The sequence below is a fragment of the Centroberyx affinis genome, unplaced genomic scaffold, assembly GCF_046629955.1.
Source record: "Centroberyx affinis isolate AG114_WGS23_722 - 3 ecotype Tasmania unplaced genomic scaffold, CSIRO-AGI_Caff_v1 ptg001198l_1, whole genome shotgun sequence".
In the NCBI taxonomy this organism is placed as follows: domain Eukaryota; kingdom Metazoa; phylum Chordata; class Actinopteri; order Beryciformes; family Berycidae; genus Centroberyx; species Centroberyx affinis.
In genome coordinates this window covers 87,656-104,107 of record NW_027279720.1, presented here as the reverse complement: position 1 = coordinate 104,107, position 16,452 = coordinate 87,656, and the positions used below count along the sequence as shown (strand labels likewise).

Sequence of the window (16,452 nt, the reverse complement as noted above, 5' to 3'; positions counted from 1 at the left end):
GTCAAAGTAGGCATTTTGCCAAAACCTAAATACCTGATTTGACATGACTGATTGGGGTGTGGCCACTAGTGCAACATGCTTGAAAACAGCAACATGCTTGAAAGTTTCAAACCATAGAGCAGTGGAGAAGCAATTTTCTGCCTGTTGATTTGCTCTTTAGGTAAAGAGATCTACTGGCAGAGAGATGCAATTCATTTACAGATAACAAATGCAAACTTACTGAAATGTGTTGAAGAAGTGAGAGAAGAAAAGCAAGAATTTGCAGTCTTATTTGGTTTTTACAATGTACATAAGGGAAATGATTTAGGGAAACACATTAGTGAAAGCAATGGTGTTTTAATTTACTACAAAGAGTGATTATTATACAATTTATGTTTGGAGACACTGGAGCTTATCAGGCAGCATCTTCATGAAATCCTTCAATGACTGTGAAGAAATTCTGCTACTAATTTCTACTGTATTTGGTGCCAATAGCAGTTGCCTTTGAGTGAGGAGAGCTACTGGCAGAGAGATGCAATTCATTTAAAGATAACAAATGCAAATGCAGAGTTATTCAAATGTGTTGAAGTGATGGTACAAAGCTGACTGTCTAACCGTATTAATGATCAGGAAAACACTGTACATTAATGAATGTAATGGCATTTACTACTGAGAGTGATAATAAAAATGATTTGTTTATGTCTGATAATTTAAAATATGACATTGGACTCGGCAACAAATGTTTCCAAAATCTGCGATTTCTTACTGTAGGTTGTCTTTATTGCTCATATTATTTTATTGTATCAACTACATTAAATTATATTCAGTATTTTCCACTGCTTCTGTGCTTGTATTGTATTGTATTGTATTGTATTTACAGGCGACATCGGGTCAACAGTTAGGTAATAGGGATCAACAATGATTCTTAATTGTAATGCTTTGTCTGGCAGTATTGATTTTTGTCACATTATGAAAGCTAGTTGTCAGTTGCAGTAACCATTATTCTAGAAAAGCCAGTAACGGAGAGTCCATATACAGTAATATACACTTGAACACTTGATGAAGTCCATGTCAAACATCTTCCGTTTGCTTCAGCTTCTATGTAGACGTGCAGGAGGCAAAAATCTGGGATCACATGTCCTCAAGATGATCCTGGGATTTTGTCCGTTGACACGCCTGCGTCAAACCTTTTATTGGCACCTGTAGAAAAGGTGGGAGAAGGCACATTTCAGATCTGTGACACATGAATGAGAAGCCTTAAAGACAGATTAAAGAGTGCCTCATTCAATAAAATTAGGTTTTGATGGATGCGGGATGGATGGCGACTCACCGCCAAGCGATGCTGCTTGCGGAGCTGCTGGACTCTGAGCAGGTCCATGGCAGAGGCAGTCTCCCTTACAGACTGGTTCAGCTGAGCGGAGAACATCTGAACCACAGACTGGGGGATTCCATATCGGCCGTACTGCAACAGGATACAGTTACGTGTAAATCACAATTTAAATAGGTCAGTAATATAAACATGACTTGACACAGATGCTTCCTAAAGTTGAGATTTCAATTGGAAGGAACTTTTTGGTGTAGAAATAAGCATAATCCACATATGTGAACTTGGCCAACTGCTAAATATGATAGTGACTGATAGTACTTCTCCAACTAGCAAAATAACATTTACATTTATGCAATTATACCTGTTATGTTTAGTGGTTATTGAGGACAATTCTGCTGCTGTTCCAGAATAATCTACTTTTGGTGATATTCATGTTTTCACTTCTGCTGAAGGTTAACAGGGTCCTTCATAGGTAGAACATGTTTTATAACCCTAGACTCCATGAAACCCTTTGATAATCAATGGTGATCAATTTGAAAATAGGTTGGTTTTTACAAATCCTTGAAAAATTGACTTTTTGAAGATTCAAGGCCTTAATCCAACAACAGCAATTACATCTGTACAGTGACAGCATACTGTAATTTGAAGCCAATACCTTGTCAGAAAAGGGCTCCATTGTCAGATCGATACCCTGCAGCTGGAGTCTTTCCTCCAGCGGGGACTCCAGGTTCACCGGGTTAATGAGCATTTTCTTCTTTCCCTTCAACCGCAGCCGGCGGGCTTCAGAGCTGGCCGAAATTGAAAGACCCCCCTTCTCCTTCAAAGAGACGTGGTCAACGTGGGCGTGCGTGCAGGCGGTTTCTGTCGGTAACGGCTCTCTGCATGGGTTTGACGAGGAAGGAGGTGCGGCTGCGGGATGATCGGGCCTTTTTGCTGGGACTGAGGGGGGCGGGTTGAGGTGTGTGCATGCGGGTATTTCTGCCTGTTTGTCCGTGTTTGAATTGATGCGCACAACACCACATGATGCGGTTGGAGGTTGGGAGGGTAGAAACGTGGCCTCTGGGTGTCTGGGTGTCAGATTCCAGTCTTTGGGGCTGAGGAGTTTTCTGTTCTGGACTCCTGTCAGGGAGAAGCATCTCCTCAGCAGCCCTGGTCCTGCATTAATACCTCTTAGCTCCATGCAGCTCCGGCTCCGAGCCATGGCTTCACGGGGACGATGACCGCTCGCTGGGGTTAGGAGACTTAAGCTGTTTTTAGGGGGTCTTGGCGATGATGAGATACCAGGCAGGCGTCCTGGTATACTGTGGAGAAAGGTCTTAGTAGGACAGGAGGAGGTCGGGGTCAGGGGGAGGGCGGGGGAGTCGGGGGACGGGAGGTGGCTCGACTCGAAACCGGACGAGGACCTGCTCATGGACGAAGGCGTCTTTTTGTCCCTCCCTGAAATAAACAAGTGCAGTGTGTGCAGATCATGCAGATTTCAGTTAACTGTACATGCATTGGATGTGTTCCGCTTATAAGAAAGAAAACAGCAGTGTGGCCAGTGTTGGGAAAGAGTAGCCAGTGTGGAAGGATGCCCAAGAAAGAGATGTATGAAAAGGAAAAAAAGTTCAACTCAAATGTGTGAAGAATGTGTGCTAAAAAAATGAGTGGTGAATGAAAAGGAAAGAAGCAAGCAGTCCAGTCTGGTGAAGCATTGAGCAGTTTATTCCTCACGCTCAACCATGACAGTAGCACACTTCAGAACTGTTGAGACTGTTGTAGATATGGTTAGTTGAACTTTGACCTTTAGTTATGTAACACAAACTGTTTATTGAACTGATCTGAGCAAACTTTGTTATACTCTTTTCAAGGTTGTCCTCAGTATGCATTTCAGTGCATTTACAATTATAAAAAAAATTCCACATTTCAACAAGTATAATTATACCATTTAGTAAATGTTTTTTTTTATTATTCTGCATAATGCAGTTTTCAGGCACATCATAAAATATTGTGCAACAATATATTATACTGAACTAGAAAAATATACACACAAAAACAGCAAAATCTTGAGAGAAATATACTGTACAAGTGTGGAAAATAGGCTACTCTGACATCATCCTCTCCCCACATGGCCTTTAGACATTCACAAGAGCCTTCAATATACAGTCAGCACAACTCTTTGTATTTTGACATTTTTTTGTAAGACTTAACCAAACCAAATAACCACAATAAGAATGATATAGTTATGAATAAAAGCAAGCATTCACGGTAAATATGTACTGCAATTACTGGAAAGTGTTTTTAAAACTATTTAAATCTAGAGTTGAAACACTTTTTTCTCTTTTTTTTTTTGAACTCTTGTCACACAACAGTCACCATTTTCAGCAAACGCAAAAACCACCACGCGACTCACAACGGCAGATCTATTTGTGAGTAGACCTACAAGCGGCTCTACATATAAATTGTACAGGTTTCTGAGAAAGGTCTTTAGAGATTACTGGTCAGGATAGGATGATGCAAGTAAGCTCTCCAGTCCCTCAATAATAAAGAGGATAGAGAAGGTTGCACTTTCTCTCCTCCATTTTCAACACTATAAAGAAAAGGTCATTCTGGTAAAGAAAGGCAATGGCATGTCAGTTCTCAAATGCATTGAAACAGATGGGAGAGTAGAGATCATAAGAACGTCGTTTGATTCAATTATGCGGAAACAGACAGTATGAAAGAATAAAATGCTAAGAAAAAAAGTGAGCGTCGTATGCAAATGAGGCGACGGCAGAGTCTTTCCAAAAAAGAGCATGAAAACTGAATCTGGCGGTCTGGAATGCTCAAGCATGAAGAAGAAGAAGAAGAAGAAGTGAAGACCGCGGCAGTCTTCCTAGTGAAGGATGGGGCAGGAGGGGACAGTGGTCACAGACGACTCAGGCTGTCATTACCGTTCTCCAGGTTCTCGTTGCTCTCGTAGCAGCCCGAGTCGCGCGGGGAGTCTCCCGTGAGGCCGCGCCTGTCCAGGAGCAGCTTCTCCTGGGAGCCTCCGGACTGGCTGCCTCGCTCCGGGTCGCTGCTGCCTGCAGAGCACAACACCACCAACAGGGGGCCCACAGTCACATTCAGAGATCCAAGGATAGACGCCGCTAAAGCACACTGTGTTTACATCTGTGTGTGTTCTTGTATTTCTACACTTATGAGGACTAAATGTCCTCACAAGGATAGAAAGATGCGGAAAAAACTGAGTAGATATTGCTGGTCACTTCTTTACGGGGCTAGTCTTGGGTTAGGACTTCGGTTTAGGAGTAAGATTACAGTTAGGTTTAGTTTGGGGGTAAGGGAGTAAACATTGTCAATGAAGGTCCTCACAAGTAAAGTAATACAAATGTGTTTGTGTGTGTTTGTGCATGTTTTACAGATTGTAAGCAATAACACTTTACAATGGCCTTATTCCAGTGTATTAACCTATGGAAAAGTATTGTAAGTACACAATATTACTGTGTAGGTACTTGATGAAAATCTCCCTAATACATAATGTATTTACAAAAACATAACACACCATTTGAATGGCTTCATTAAAACTGTTATTACACCTTTGTAACAACACCGTACGTTGTGTACTTACAATGTACGAAACATACTTTTCCATAGGTTAATACACAGGTTAATACACTGAAATAAGGCCATTGTAAAGTTAGGTTTTACCAAAGGGCCAAATATCAAAATTCTTCTCAGTTTACGCAGTAAAACGTAGCTGGTCTATGTGTAGGAGACGATACTTTTTGCCTCCTTACATGTCCATAAATCATGCTGAAACCTCTGGAATATGTGAATCATGTATGATCTAATTCAGTGGATGTAAATGACGCAGTTTAAATGCATTTGTTCATGTGTGTCTGTATGTAGGAGTTGTGTCTCAGTGTATATGTGTCTTTCTGAGTCATATGTCTGTTATGAGTCAGCAGTGCTCAGGTTTGGTGCAGCACCCTGTGGTTGCCTGACCCACCATCGTACTCCTGCAGCAGCTCGACGGCGGTGAGCAGCACGGCTCTGTGCTGCGGGTCTCTGATGTTCAGCTCATCCAGGTCCTCCTCCTCCAGCAGCTTGAATGTGTCCAGATCTTCGTAGCCGTTAAACAGGAAGGTGGGAAGATGCTCCTGTGGAGAGAGGGGAGGAAAGGCAAACAGGGGAAGTAAGAATTAAGTAAGAAGCCATTAGTGGTGGAAATTAATTTGATCATCCACATTTTGGATATATTTTGATATTTGTCCTGGAAGAGTTTGACTTGTAGATGGATAATAAACATTTTAGAACTTTCATAACCCATTTTAACTCAAAATTCAGGCCTGTTTAATCCAGATGACAAAATCTACAAATGTAAACAAACCTTTATAGCCTCAAAATCCATATAAATCTCATGTTCAGCTGTCACATACTGCCAGTCCTTGTATCAAAAGCTCAGACAATGAATTTCTGAGTGAAAGAAATATCTTGAATACAATAAATCCCTGTGTAAACAGTGGCAGCATTAGGGTGACAGAGTTTTGACTCACACTGCAATGTGGATCAGGCCTATAATGTCTTATTTTTTCTGTAATAAATTCCTCCCAGGGATCAATTACGTATCTAATCTATTCCTATCTCCACCTGTATGTCTGATGATGTAATTAGTTCATTACTTTGAGGTTGATGCGATCCAGGAGCTCCTCAACAGAGGTGGGCTTGGGTTGCCGGGCCTTCCTCCTCCTGCGGGTCTTTTTGGGCTTCACCTCCTCCTCGTTCAGGACGTCCACGTAAATGAACTTGAAGGTGCCGACTTTACCGTTCAGCAGGCCCATCCATGTTCCCATCGGAGGCTTGCTGATGATATCGATGACATCCCCATTCTGCAAAACAAGACCAGTGATGACAGGTTGGCCAACAGTATGACACACTAGATATGGAGCTCATGTTGTAGGATTAATATGAATTTAAAGCAGTAATAAATTAGATTATATCAACATCTTGTACAGTGCTCACTGCTGTGGTGTTTCTGCACTGCACTTCCCAGAGATCACCTGTCAAAAGTTTGAGTTTCTGTAGGTGGCGCTCTTTTATTTGTCCATTCAGCCATGGTGGCTATCACTGCTCATGCTAACTAACCAGTTCTTCTTCTGTTAATTCTTCTTCCAGCAACATAAAATGCATCACTTCCAGAGGATTTTTCCCAGGAAAGAGTTACCAGACACCGGGTGTTTAGAACAGCAAATGTAAAAGCTTTTGTGAACTGGGTATAGATTGAATCACTATTGTGTAATATGGCAATTTATTTATATAAACTGATATAAAATTTATATAAAAATGTCACAGATTATTAGTTTAATTACAAAGGCCCAGGGGTTGAAGTAACTATAATTTACTTAACCTCTGTCCTGTACAATGCTCTGCTTCCTTTGTAAAATTTTATTATTATTACCACAATAAACCACAATAAATAACACAATAAACACACCTCTCAATCAACAGTTATATTGTATTCTGTGTAAATAAATAACATATAGGTGTATAATTTCACACTGAAGTTATCTTGGCTTGGGCACAAGAGCCCAGATTGTGTGTGCTGGAGCTCCTGCTGGCTCCCTTTCCTCTGTTCCAGCTGGCACCCCATCCCTCCCTGAATGTAACCCCCAGAATAATTTGATGTGTGCATTGTGTGTGTTATTGGCCATACCTTCAGTTTGAGGGAGTCGGTGTCGTAGGGACTGGGAGTGAAGTCAGTGTGAACCAGAGCGCGTCCGCAGAACGGCCCGCGGTACGGCAGCTCGTCCTCCTCCCCGTCCTCGGACTTCACGCTCTCTCTGTTGCTGTTGGAGGAGTCGGTGGTTCCCACCGTCTGACCGCCTGCACAAACCACAGAAGAAGAACGAGCTGCTTCAAAGCCTCGAGACACCATGGGTCAGTTAGTATTTGCAAAATAGTTTTCAAGGTTTCTTTTAATCTGCCAGATGAGTGTGGTTTGCCACACAGACAAATACAGTGAGAACCAGAAAGTTTAGACTATCTCAAAAATGATTTGATACTTTTCTGTGATTGGAACGTTAATCCGGTAAACCCCACCCATCCGGTGCTTCAAGGCCAGGTTAAAACAAACAGACTTGCAAGTGCCATTTCTCCCAGATCTGGCACACACACACCCACACACACATTGTAAGCACACACACACACTTACTCATGGAGCTTTGTCCACTGAGGGAGCTCCTAAGACTCTCCACAGACCCCCCTGGCTTCAGTTTGGGTTTTTCCAAAGAGTCGGAGTCTGTGTGAGGCGAGTGAGGGCAGCTGGAGATGTGGTCTGGGCTCGACTAGGAGACAGAGGAAAAAAAAAAAAAGATGCTTACCTTCACTTTGCACACAGTTTACAGTAGCACAGATTGACAGTAATAATAAATTCATTTTTATAGCTGTTTTTCAGGTCAGAGCACTGCGTTCAATAAAAAGAAACACAAAGTGAAAGAAGATTCAATATGTAGTGAATACACAGTGTGATTCCTAAACACACCTGTTCAGAGAGAGAGCAGTGGTATCTCTTGGATATGCGTTTCCTCATGGTGTCTCTCACAGACTTGACCTTTTTGCCCAGAGAAATGCGAGATGTTGGTGGAGACTTAATCGCTTCTCTCACACCGCTGTCTCCATCTTTCTTCTAATTTACAAACACAAAAAAAACAGAAGAGAGGCAAATAAGCAAACAAGGACATTACCATTTATTTTTTATTTGATTCAGTCTACAGATATTCAGTAACAAGAATGACTACGTACAGTGATATCACAGTCACAGTTGACTGAGTGCAGTGAGCGGTTGGTCAGATCAAATCCTCCGAAGCTGCAGGTTCTCTGTGAATCAAAAGATAAAATCAGGACATTTACAAAAGGTGATGTAGGGTAGGAGGACCAGGTGGCTTTACTTTAGGCAACACTGGGAAACAAACATCCATGGTTCAGTTAATGCCATTTTTGTGAAATCAATCAAATCCATATCTATTGGTGATGGTACAAACGGGTTGTTTGTTGAGGATATCTGAGGATTTAAAGCTGCAAGATGAAACTTTTTTCCTCTGATGAAGGCTGAGGCCGAAACATGTTGGCAGTCTAGTCCAATAAATTGTTTATTACTTTTGCAAGAGATAAGTGTTTTGGATTTAACTGCACCTTTGACCTGCACCTCCCTTGGGTGTCAACCTTTACTACTTATTTATTACAAGAAGGAAAGGATAGGATATATTACACACGATCAGTCTGTCTGTCTGAAATTGGCTTTTCAATGATGTTTGGGACATTTTTGCGCATTTACCATTTGCTTTGCGTAAGTCGCATGGGGGCGGGGCCAGCACTGATCTGGGTTGTGGCTGTCAAGGTGAGGCCAGCGGCCACAGAGCAGGAAAGCCAGAGCAACAACAACCATGGTGGAAAGCAGTAAGAAAAATAAATACAGCAAAGCTTGATGTGCTGAGATGAGACTACTACAGATCGGCTGCATTCGCCATCTGCTTCTTCAAAGCTTGTAGAGGCTTTGTGGATGCCTGATGTACTGATACTGATACTGTTTTGAAGTTATCAGCTCATCAGAATGAGTGACAAGTTTTGGGGTGGGAAGTTTACCACCTGAGGGGGAGGAGGGCAGGACTAACAACACACTTTACTGCCTTAAGTTGAAAAGTTGCGTATTGTAGCTTTAATACCGCATCACTCGCCAAAAGACTCAACAAAGGCTTCTCTGTACTCACCCCATGGTGGCTGAGCGGGCTGAGCGCCCGGCGCCGCAGCTCTCCATCGGTCACTGAGCGGGCGATTTTGGGCTCTTCTTCATTGCCCTCCGTCTCAGACAGGGAAGAGCCGCTGCCTCTGCCCGCCTCCCTTGCCTCTCCTTCCAGGCCTTTCTCCTGCAGGTGGGAGGGGCTGCCGCTGGACTTGCTGAAGGCCTTGAAGATCTTCTGGCTGCTGCAGGTGTCCAGGCTGCTGGAGGAGGGTGAGGTGGTCAGGCTGTCCGAGTCTCTGTCGTAGGTCAGCTGCTCCCGCAGAGCCGAGGCCAGCGAGTCCACCGGACACACCGCCGGCTTCTTCTGCATACCGGAGTACAGGAAGGGGCCGCCGTCTCCAGAGGGAGGCCCGTCTATACTCAGACCCTCTGCGGGGAAAGAGGATAAGAGTAAACATGTAATAAAATCTAAAAAGAACAATGTAAAAGGTAACACAAGCCTCTCATGTTAGATTTCCTTATAAATAGGGTTAGACTAGGTCTGTAAAACCTGCAATGAAATTTTTATTTTCTTTGCACATTTGATTCATTCATTTAATTGTTCAATTATGTTTTTTGTATTAATTCTTCATGTAAAGGTAATAATCTATCCCAGAGTTTCCCCTACCACTTAATAGCTGCAGTGGGCCATCCTGTTTTATGGAGCTTATAATCTACCTAAAACAATTTAATTAGAATTAATTTCAATGGAGAGTTTTAGTGTCCCATGATGCTAAATGCTGTTTCTACCCTGCAAAGAACAACATTCTGGGGGAAACACTGAATACTTGCAATTACCTGCCATGAAAATGGTCAAATTTAAAGATTGAATATCAGCACCAAGTATCAGCCAGTCTGTAAATAGGGTTTGACCAGTATGGCTTCATGAAGGCTGGTAACCAATATTTTTTAAAGACTACACAAATGGTGAAAGCACACACTGAAAACAGTTAAATCTTACGCTTAGGGAAACATTTATTAGAGCCAGCACAATCGCTGATATTCTGACTCTAGATCATTTTCAGGGTTGTGGTGTGTCAGACCGCTGTTGCACTGTTTTCCCCTGATTCTCGTTCTCGCTGCAAACATCTACTTGTTTTTGTATCTTTGCAGCGAGTACCACTAAATATCCACGGACATTAAAAATGATGCAATTTGTCTCCTCATCTTTTTTTCCATAAAGTAGCATCACATTACAGTAAATAGAGCAGAAAGGGCAGTAACGAGGTAGATGATGCAGAAAATGCTACAAAACAACTTAAATTAAAATGGCTGGCAAAACCACTTGGACTTCATGAGACAAAGTGTGTATTTTATGTGTGTTTCGTACCCTCTAATCCTGGCTTCTTAGACTCATCGATTCTGATCAGCTTCTTCTTCACCTTCCGGGTCGAGTTGACCAGTTTGTGGAGTCTCCTGAAAGTCACAGATTCCTCCTGTTCGTTGTCTGACAGCTCACAAGGCTGATAAGAGAGAGGGAGGTAAGATAAGAGAGAGGGAGGTAAGACAGAGGTAATTTCATCACAGAGTTATAATTCAGTTATAATTCAAAACAATGATTCTACAGCAATATTCACAACCAAGCAGTTGTAAACCCTTATAATTTGAAACGATTTGCATACTTGGATGCATGTGCGCTCACAAATTTCAAAGCATGTTTTAATAATATTTCTACTCTGTGTCTGATTAGTCATTGTCAGCTTGTTCTCACTGTTTTATGCAATTATAAAGTGATCTATACTGTGCACGTGCCGTAGAAGCTGTAGCAGAAACCACATGTTGCTCAATATAAATATGAAATTGAAAACCACAGTGAGGACATGCAAGCACCTGTTCTACATCCTCTGCATGACAACGGTCCCGCTTGAGCTAGAAGGGGCTTTTCATGTGGCAAAAACAAAAGGCTTGTACTTAGACTTAGAAATCACTTTAAGCTGTGCACACAAATTAAACCGAGAGCTTTTAGTAACTTTAGACAATGCTGCAAGCAAGTCTCTAATATCTACATCATATCTCACGTTGAATATTCCCAGGTAGTGAATAAAGTTTAAGTGCTGTACTGTGAAACTATCTCCATCTGTGGTACATTGAAAATGTCATGTTACACGTGTTGAATCGAAAGCCGATTGTGCATACTGCATACTGTGGATTTTCGTCTGTTGACCAAAGCACAAGCTATTTATAGCCCAGAATGCATGAGAAAGGACAAAGTGATAGCTGGCCGTCAGTTGTGTTATACGATTCTAAATTTGATGGAGATGGTTTTGAAATTGAAGACAGAGTGAAACAAATAAGTAGGGGGCAGTGGGGGGTGGACATCAGACACACACACACACACACACACACATCATACACATCATACACATCACACAAGCCCTCATACAGAGAGAGAGAGAGAGAGAGAGGAGGGAGAACACACACAGAGAGGAGAGGAATAGTGAGGCCATCCAGACAAATCTGAAAAATGTGCCCTGAACCTGAGCCCCCTAATCACCCCACCCATGCATAAAAGAGCTGTGGCCTGCATAACAGGCTCTGTGCTGAATCCACCCGCTCACTGCAGCACAATAGGGGGTTAGCGCTTTGACAGCGATGAATAGAAGTCCGCCCAGCACCCTGCAGTTGGGAGAGGGCCTGGGCTGCCGGGCTTTAGAGGGGCCCCGGTTCACAGCCAGGACAGGGACAGAGGGAGAGAGAGAGGCGCTGTCAACAGCTCAGCAGCCTTGGCACCGCTAAATCAGTGGCCCTCATGCACAACACTCTGCCTGAAGTAGTGATTCAGCATAAAAAACACACACTAAGATGCTGTCAAACAGGGGAGTTTAGGGACTTACGTTGCAGCTGAACGACTCGTTTGTGGCGGGACTGGAGGCGTCGGTCCAGTCTGTGGGATCGGACCTGCAGGTCTGTCTGTTCTGGATCTCAAACTCCTTCAGCTGCAAAGGGAACAAGAGACCGTGTGAGCGTCTCAGCACATGATGATGCAGAGCTGGAGGTCACAGTCTGTATTCTACCAGCTGATACACTGTTCATCCTTGAAAGAAATGATGAAAAATGCATTCTTCTCTCCATGCAAATAAAAATTTTCCTTTCAACAACATGTTTTGACTATATGCCTTCATCAGGATGTTACAGCATTTATCAATACACGGGATATGATGTTAATATCCCTTGTGCCATAATCCATATATAGCTGAAAATAAACATTATTTTCAGGGAGTGAAAAGTTCAAGTTTTATAGACTGATAATTTGCACATTTTTGGTGGCCTGCCAACAGATGAAAACCTTTTGCAGTCTCTCCAAAAAGTCTCAGGAAGTTCTCAGGATTTCAGTGAAATTTGGCTTCTCTTCTTTTTCGCTTCACTTTTCCTCTTATTTTGATTGAAAACCCTGCATTTTTTAACTAAACAACTGGTTTTGAACATATTTCATGGACTGCAGTTTGAGGAAACATACTCAGCGTTCAAAGGACCAGGTAAAATTTTAATTCAGGTTACAATAACAACTGGAAATTTTGGTCCAGCTAGGCCATTAGATCAGTGGTAACGACGTGGCCACCTGGGGTGAGTTAGCTAGTTTGTCCCTTTACTAGGCAGGAGCCTCAAAGTTTGAGCAGAAAGAGAAAAACACAGAAACTGGAACTTTCACATGACAGCAGCAGTATGTGGAGAGGAGGATTCTGGGATGTGTGACATCATACCCGTGCCAGGGCTTCCTCTACAGAGATCATATTCTCCTTCACCATCATCATCAGCTGGATACGCTCTTCATCACTCATGGTAATCTCACTGGCCACGAAGCCAACATCATCACCTGCAAGGAAAAAACATTTTTAGAAATGCAAAGTGCCAACTGACTAAACACAACAAAGATTAAATCTGGTAGCTTTGCTTTCAAAATGATTTTTTAACATCCAGATAGTTTTTACATTATATATATATATTTCTAAGTTAAAATATGTTGACGAGTAATCCTTATGTATTTATGTTGTTCATGATGCATTTCACAGCAGTGTTTTGTTCCTCTTTGACTCCACAAACCTTTTGAAGTCTGCCGCATCACTCCTTTCTGTGACTTTCGGAAATTCTGCCAAAAAGACTTGTTTTTTCTCTTTCCATCCCATTTTCCTACACAAATATTGAATTCAATTTAGTGCAGAATAAAAATAAAATGCAAAACACCCTGGCCTCAAAATTACACACAATTACAAATATCCAAATCACAGGTAAACAAATAACTATAATGTTATCCCCTCAGTTATTAGCAAAATAGAGAATACAAAAAAAGTAACATCAACTACATGAAAGGCTATATTTAGTATTTTGAAGGATTACACTCCATAATATCATAGTTATTCTCAAAGAAGAGAGAAGTTGGGTTAACTAAAACCTGGCAGAACAGTTACAGTAACTTCAAACAACTTCCGATATAAACAAAAACAATTCACTTTTCAAAGTAGCATTACTTAAGGTTTCATTTGCTTTAAAAGAGCTTATTTTCATATAATTTACATCTGTCTGATTCTACTTACGATAAAGTATACCATATATTTAGATCATAAGGATTTATAGAAAACCTTAACTTACCCCCTGATCCATCATCAGAGCTGGACTTGTGCACAGGGAACCTAAAGATCAAACATAATATTTACTCCATTTGAACTGTAAGTAAAAATAAAATAGAACTCAAATGGAAAACACATCCTGGACGGTGCAGTACCTGTTTTCCAAAGCTATTTTCTTCATTTTCCCTGTTATCCCACCATCTCCCTCAACATGTCCCTCTATCTTCCCTTCTTCCACCAGATACAATAAAAAAAAAATAAAATTAAAAAAAATCACAATAGTGCTCTGTCCCTCATGACTCTAGCTTCATAGTAAAAAAAAGGCAAATCAAAGTATTGAGAGCAGATGAAACAGACTGGTGGCTCTTGGCTGGTGGACAGAGGTCAGCGCTCTCCGGCCACTGCAGGAACAATGGAGGCTTTCTGACGTCCAGCCGGGGTTTTACAGCAGCACCGCCGCTACCGTGGCCCCTGCATTCCCCGCACACTTTCACTCTCTCTTTCTTTCTCTCTCTCTGTCAATCTCTCTCTCTGTCTCTCTTTGTTTATGTGTGTATGTTTGCCTGTCTCTCTCTCTCTGTGTCTCTCTCTCTCATCAGCTGACACTTGTTGTTACAATTAGACCGATATATTGGTTTGCCGATACAGTACATCAGGTCAATATTGGCCTTTTTTTTTTTTTTTTTTTTTTTTAAATATCAGATATGATGGTTCCTCCTCGACCACAGCTACATAAAAAGTCTGTAAACCCTGCAATAACACAAAAGCCTTATAAAACCAGAGAAAATATAAAAGTTTTACACATATTTTCTTTCTCTTTGTTTTGACTGAAAACTGAGGGAACTTTTCCATGCAATTTTTGATCTTTAAATAACATTCACATGCTTTAGGGCAGTTTTATCGAGTTTTTATAGAGTTTTATCTCACCTGAATATTTTCTGCCAATGAGCTCCTGTCACAGCTCTTTGAAAGACTATTTTGGTGACAATTTACTTTTTATTGGTGTTTTTTTTTCATTATTGACTAACTGCTATGTGCTACTTACTGATGTTCTGAAGTGTAAACTTGGGAAACACTTTCAATTACAATCATTTTTTGTAAAACCTACACCTACACCTACACTAAACCTACAATTTGACCCCAAACATAAAAGATGTCTGTAAATTTTAACATAATAGCAGGGTTAAGAGCTGCTAACCCTAAAAGAATTTCATCAGTCTGGGTTTCATTGGAGAGTTTTAGGTCTAAATGCTTTTTCAGAGGCTTTTCCACCCTTGCAAGAAAAAATTCAAGGGGAAACAGTGAATACTTGTGCACAAAATCTGCAACTTAATCTAAAGATATCGGTATCGACCTTCAAAAATAACATATCGGTTCAATCTGACTTACAAACACTATGCAGCAGGTGAAACCACACAATGAAAACAGCTCATTCTTGTGCTTGGTCAAGCATTTATAAGAGCCAGCACAGCACCTGATATTCTGACTCTAGATCATATTCAGGGTTGTGGTGTGTGTGTGACGCCCCTGTTGCATATTTTACAGTAAAAATTCCGGGGGAAACAATGAATATTTGTAATATTTTGGCATGAAAACGGTCAAGTCAAGTCAAATTGATTTGCATAGCCCTTTATCACAGTTACAGCCTCAAAGGGCTTCACACACCCGTATTTTCACACAATAAATGGAAAACGACACCCATAAATCTCATTAGGGAAAAAAAACAAATGGAAGAAACTGAGAGAGATTCCCCTCCCAGGACGGTCAGGCGTGCAATAGGTGCCGAGAGTGGGCAAACAAAGATTAAATATTGAAAACAAATGGAATATCAACAAAATACACAGAATAGAGACAATAAGCACATTTAAACATATTGAATATTGGCACAAAATATCAGCTGTCGGCAACTTAAAGTCTAAAAATATCTGTATCAGCCTTCAGGACTCGCTATCGGTCAAACATTACTTCTTGTTGATTTTAGTAGCGATCAGCTCTCACTGGCCTCATTCTGCGTTTATCCCAGTAGGGGGCGATCTAAACCGCATGTGAATCCTGTTCCCATATATAAGTTATGAAGGGAGATTTGGCTGTTGTGTCATTCTGAAGTTGTGTTCTTCATTAGGCCTGCTTGTAATGATAAATCCTCACAAATATGGATGTCGGAAAACAAATTTGAGCGTGCTGTCTCCTTAAAAAGCCTAATCGAATCAATATGTCGCTATGTTATTAGTCATAACCCCCGATTCCCTCTTTCTCTTTCCAATGACAAAAATATGACTAATCTTCGAAATCCAATAGGAACAATAGGGGGAAGGAAGGAAGTGTGGAGGTTACAGGGAAATGCTTCATAAAAGTGACCGGAGAGGGCACCAGGAAGCAGGGGAAGCGCACATGTCCATATGCTGACAATGGAGGTAATAAATTAATCTCAGTTCTGCCTCCAAAAGAGATACGACTGATTTTAAATACTAAATATGATGCATGATAAAACTATTATTATTGTGCCTGGACATGGTGCAGTGTTGATTTTCTCCTCTCCTAAAACCAAATCCTGCCAAAAGCTTCTCTCCTGCGTCTTCCCTACTCAGTTCAACTCTGAGCCTTCCTGCTGTCTGAACAAAGACAAAAACACTAAAGGTAGTGGACTTCCCACTGTTTAAAAAAAAAAAAAATCAATTATCTCTGTGTGAAGCTGTCACGGTGATGTCTTACCTTCTCTCGGTCTCTGGGGTGGACATGGTGCTGCTGAGTCCCAGGGATTCCTGAGGAGATGAAACCAGTCAGGCGGGAATACAGAAGAAAGTCTCCAATTTAGAAAACTGTTTTTGGACGTTTGCATCTCA

General features: G+C 41.4%; 1 protein-coding gene across 3 annotated transcripts in view; it reads right to left on the bottom strand.

Moving 5' to 3' along the window:
- Positions 1 to 339: 339 nt before the first annotated feature.
- The window catches only part of sash1b (SAM and SH3 domain containing 1b), a 60,712-nt gene continuing 44,599 nt past the window's right edge, over positions 340 to 16,452 (bottom strand). The window contains exons 4-20 of one of the 3 annotated variants that reach the window (XM_071524479.1): positions 16,322 to 16,371; positions 13,632 to 13,672; positions 13,086 to 13,172; positions 12,746 to 12,858; positions 11,879 to 11,980; positions 10,375 to 10,507; positions 9,034 to 9,434; positions 8,062 to 8,143; positions 7,809 to 7,945; positions 7,479 to 7,611; positions 6,981 to 7,150; positions 5,950 to 6,156; positions 5,277 to 5,427; positions 4,219 to 4,350; positions 1,962 to 2,743; positions 1,310 to 1,441; positions 340 to 1,179 (exon numbers count right to left, since the gene is read on the bottom strand). In XM_071524479.1, the coding sequence (XP_071380580.1) occupies positions 1,111 to 1,179; positions 1,310 to 1,441; positions 1,962 to 2,743; positions 4,219 to 4,350; positions 5,277 to 5,427; positions 5,950 to 6,156; positions 6,981 to 7,150; positions 7,479 to 7,611; positions 7,809 to 7,945; positions 8,062 to 8,143; positions 9,034 to 9,434; positions 10,375 to 10,507; positions 11,879 to 11,980; positions 12,746 to 12,858; positions 13,086 to 13,172; positions 13,632 to 13,672; positions 16,322 to 16,371 (2,922 nt within the window). In that variant the 3' untranslated portion in view covers positions 340 to 1,110. Of the gene's footprint in view, positions 1,180 to 1,309; positions 1,442 to 1,961; positions 2,744 to 4,218; positions 4,351 to 5,276; positions 5,428 to 5,949; positions 6,157 to 6,980; positions 7,151 to 7,478; positions 7,612 to 7,808; positions 7,953 to 8,061; positions 8,144 to 9,033; positions 9,435 to 10,374; positions 10,508 to 11,878; positions 11,981 to 12,745; positions 12,859 to 13,085; positions 13,173 to 13,631; positions 13,673 to 16,321; positions 16,372 to 16,452 lie in introns of all 3 variants that reach the window. The other 2 variants (XM_071524478.1, XM_071524481.1) reach the window with 2 other exon arrangements.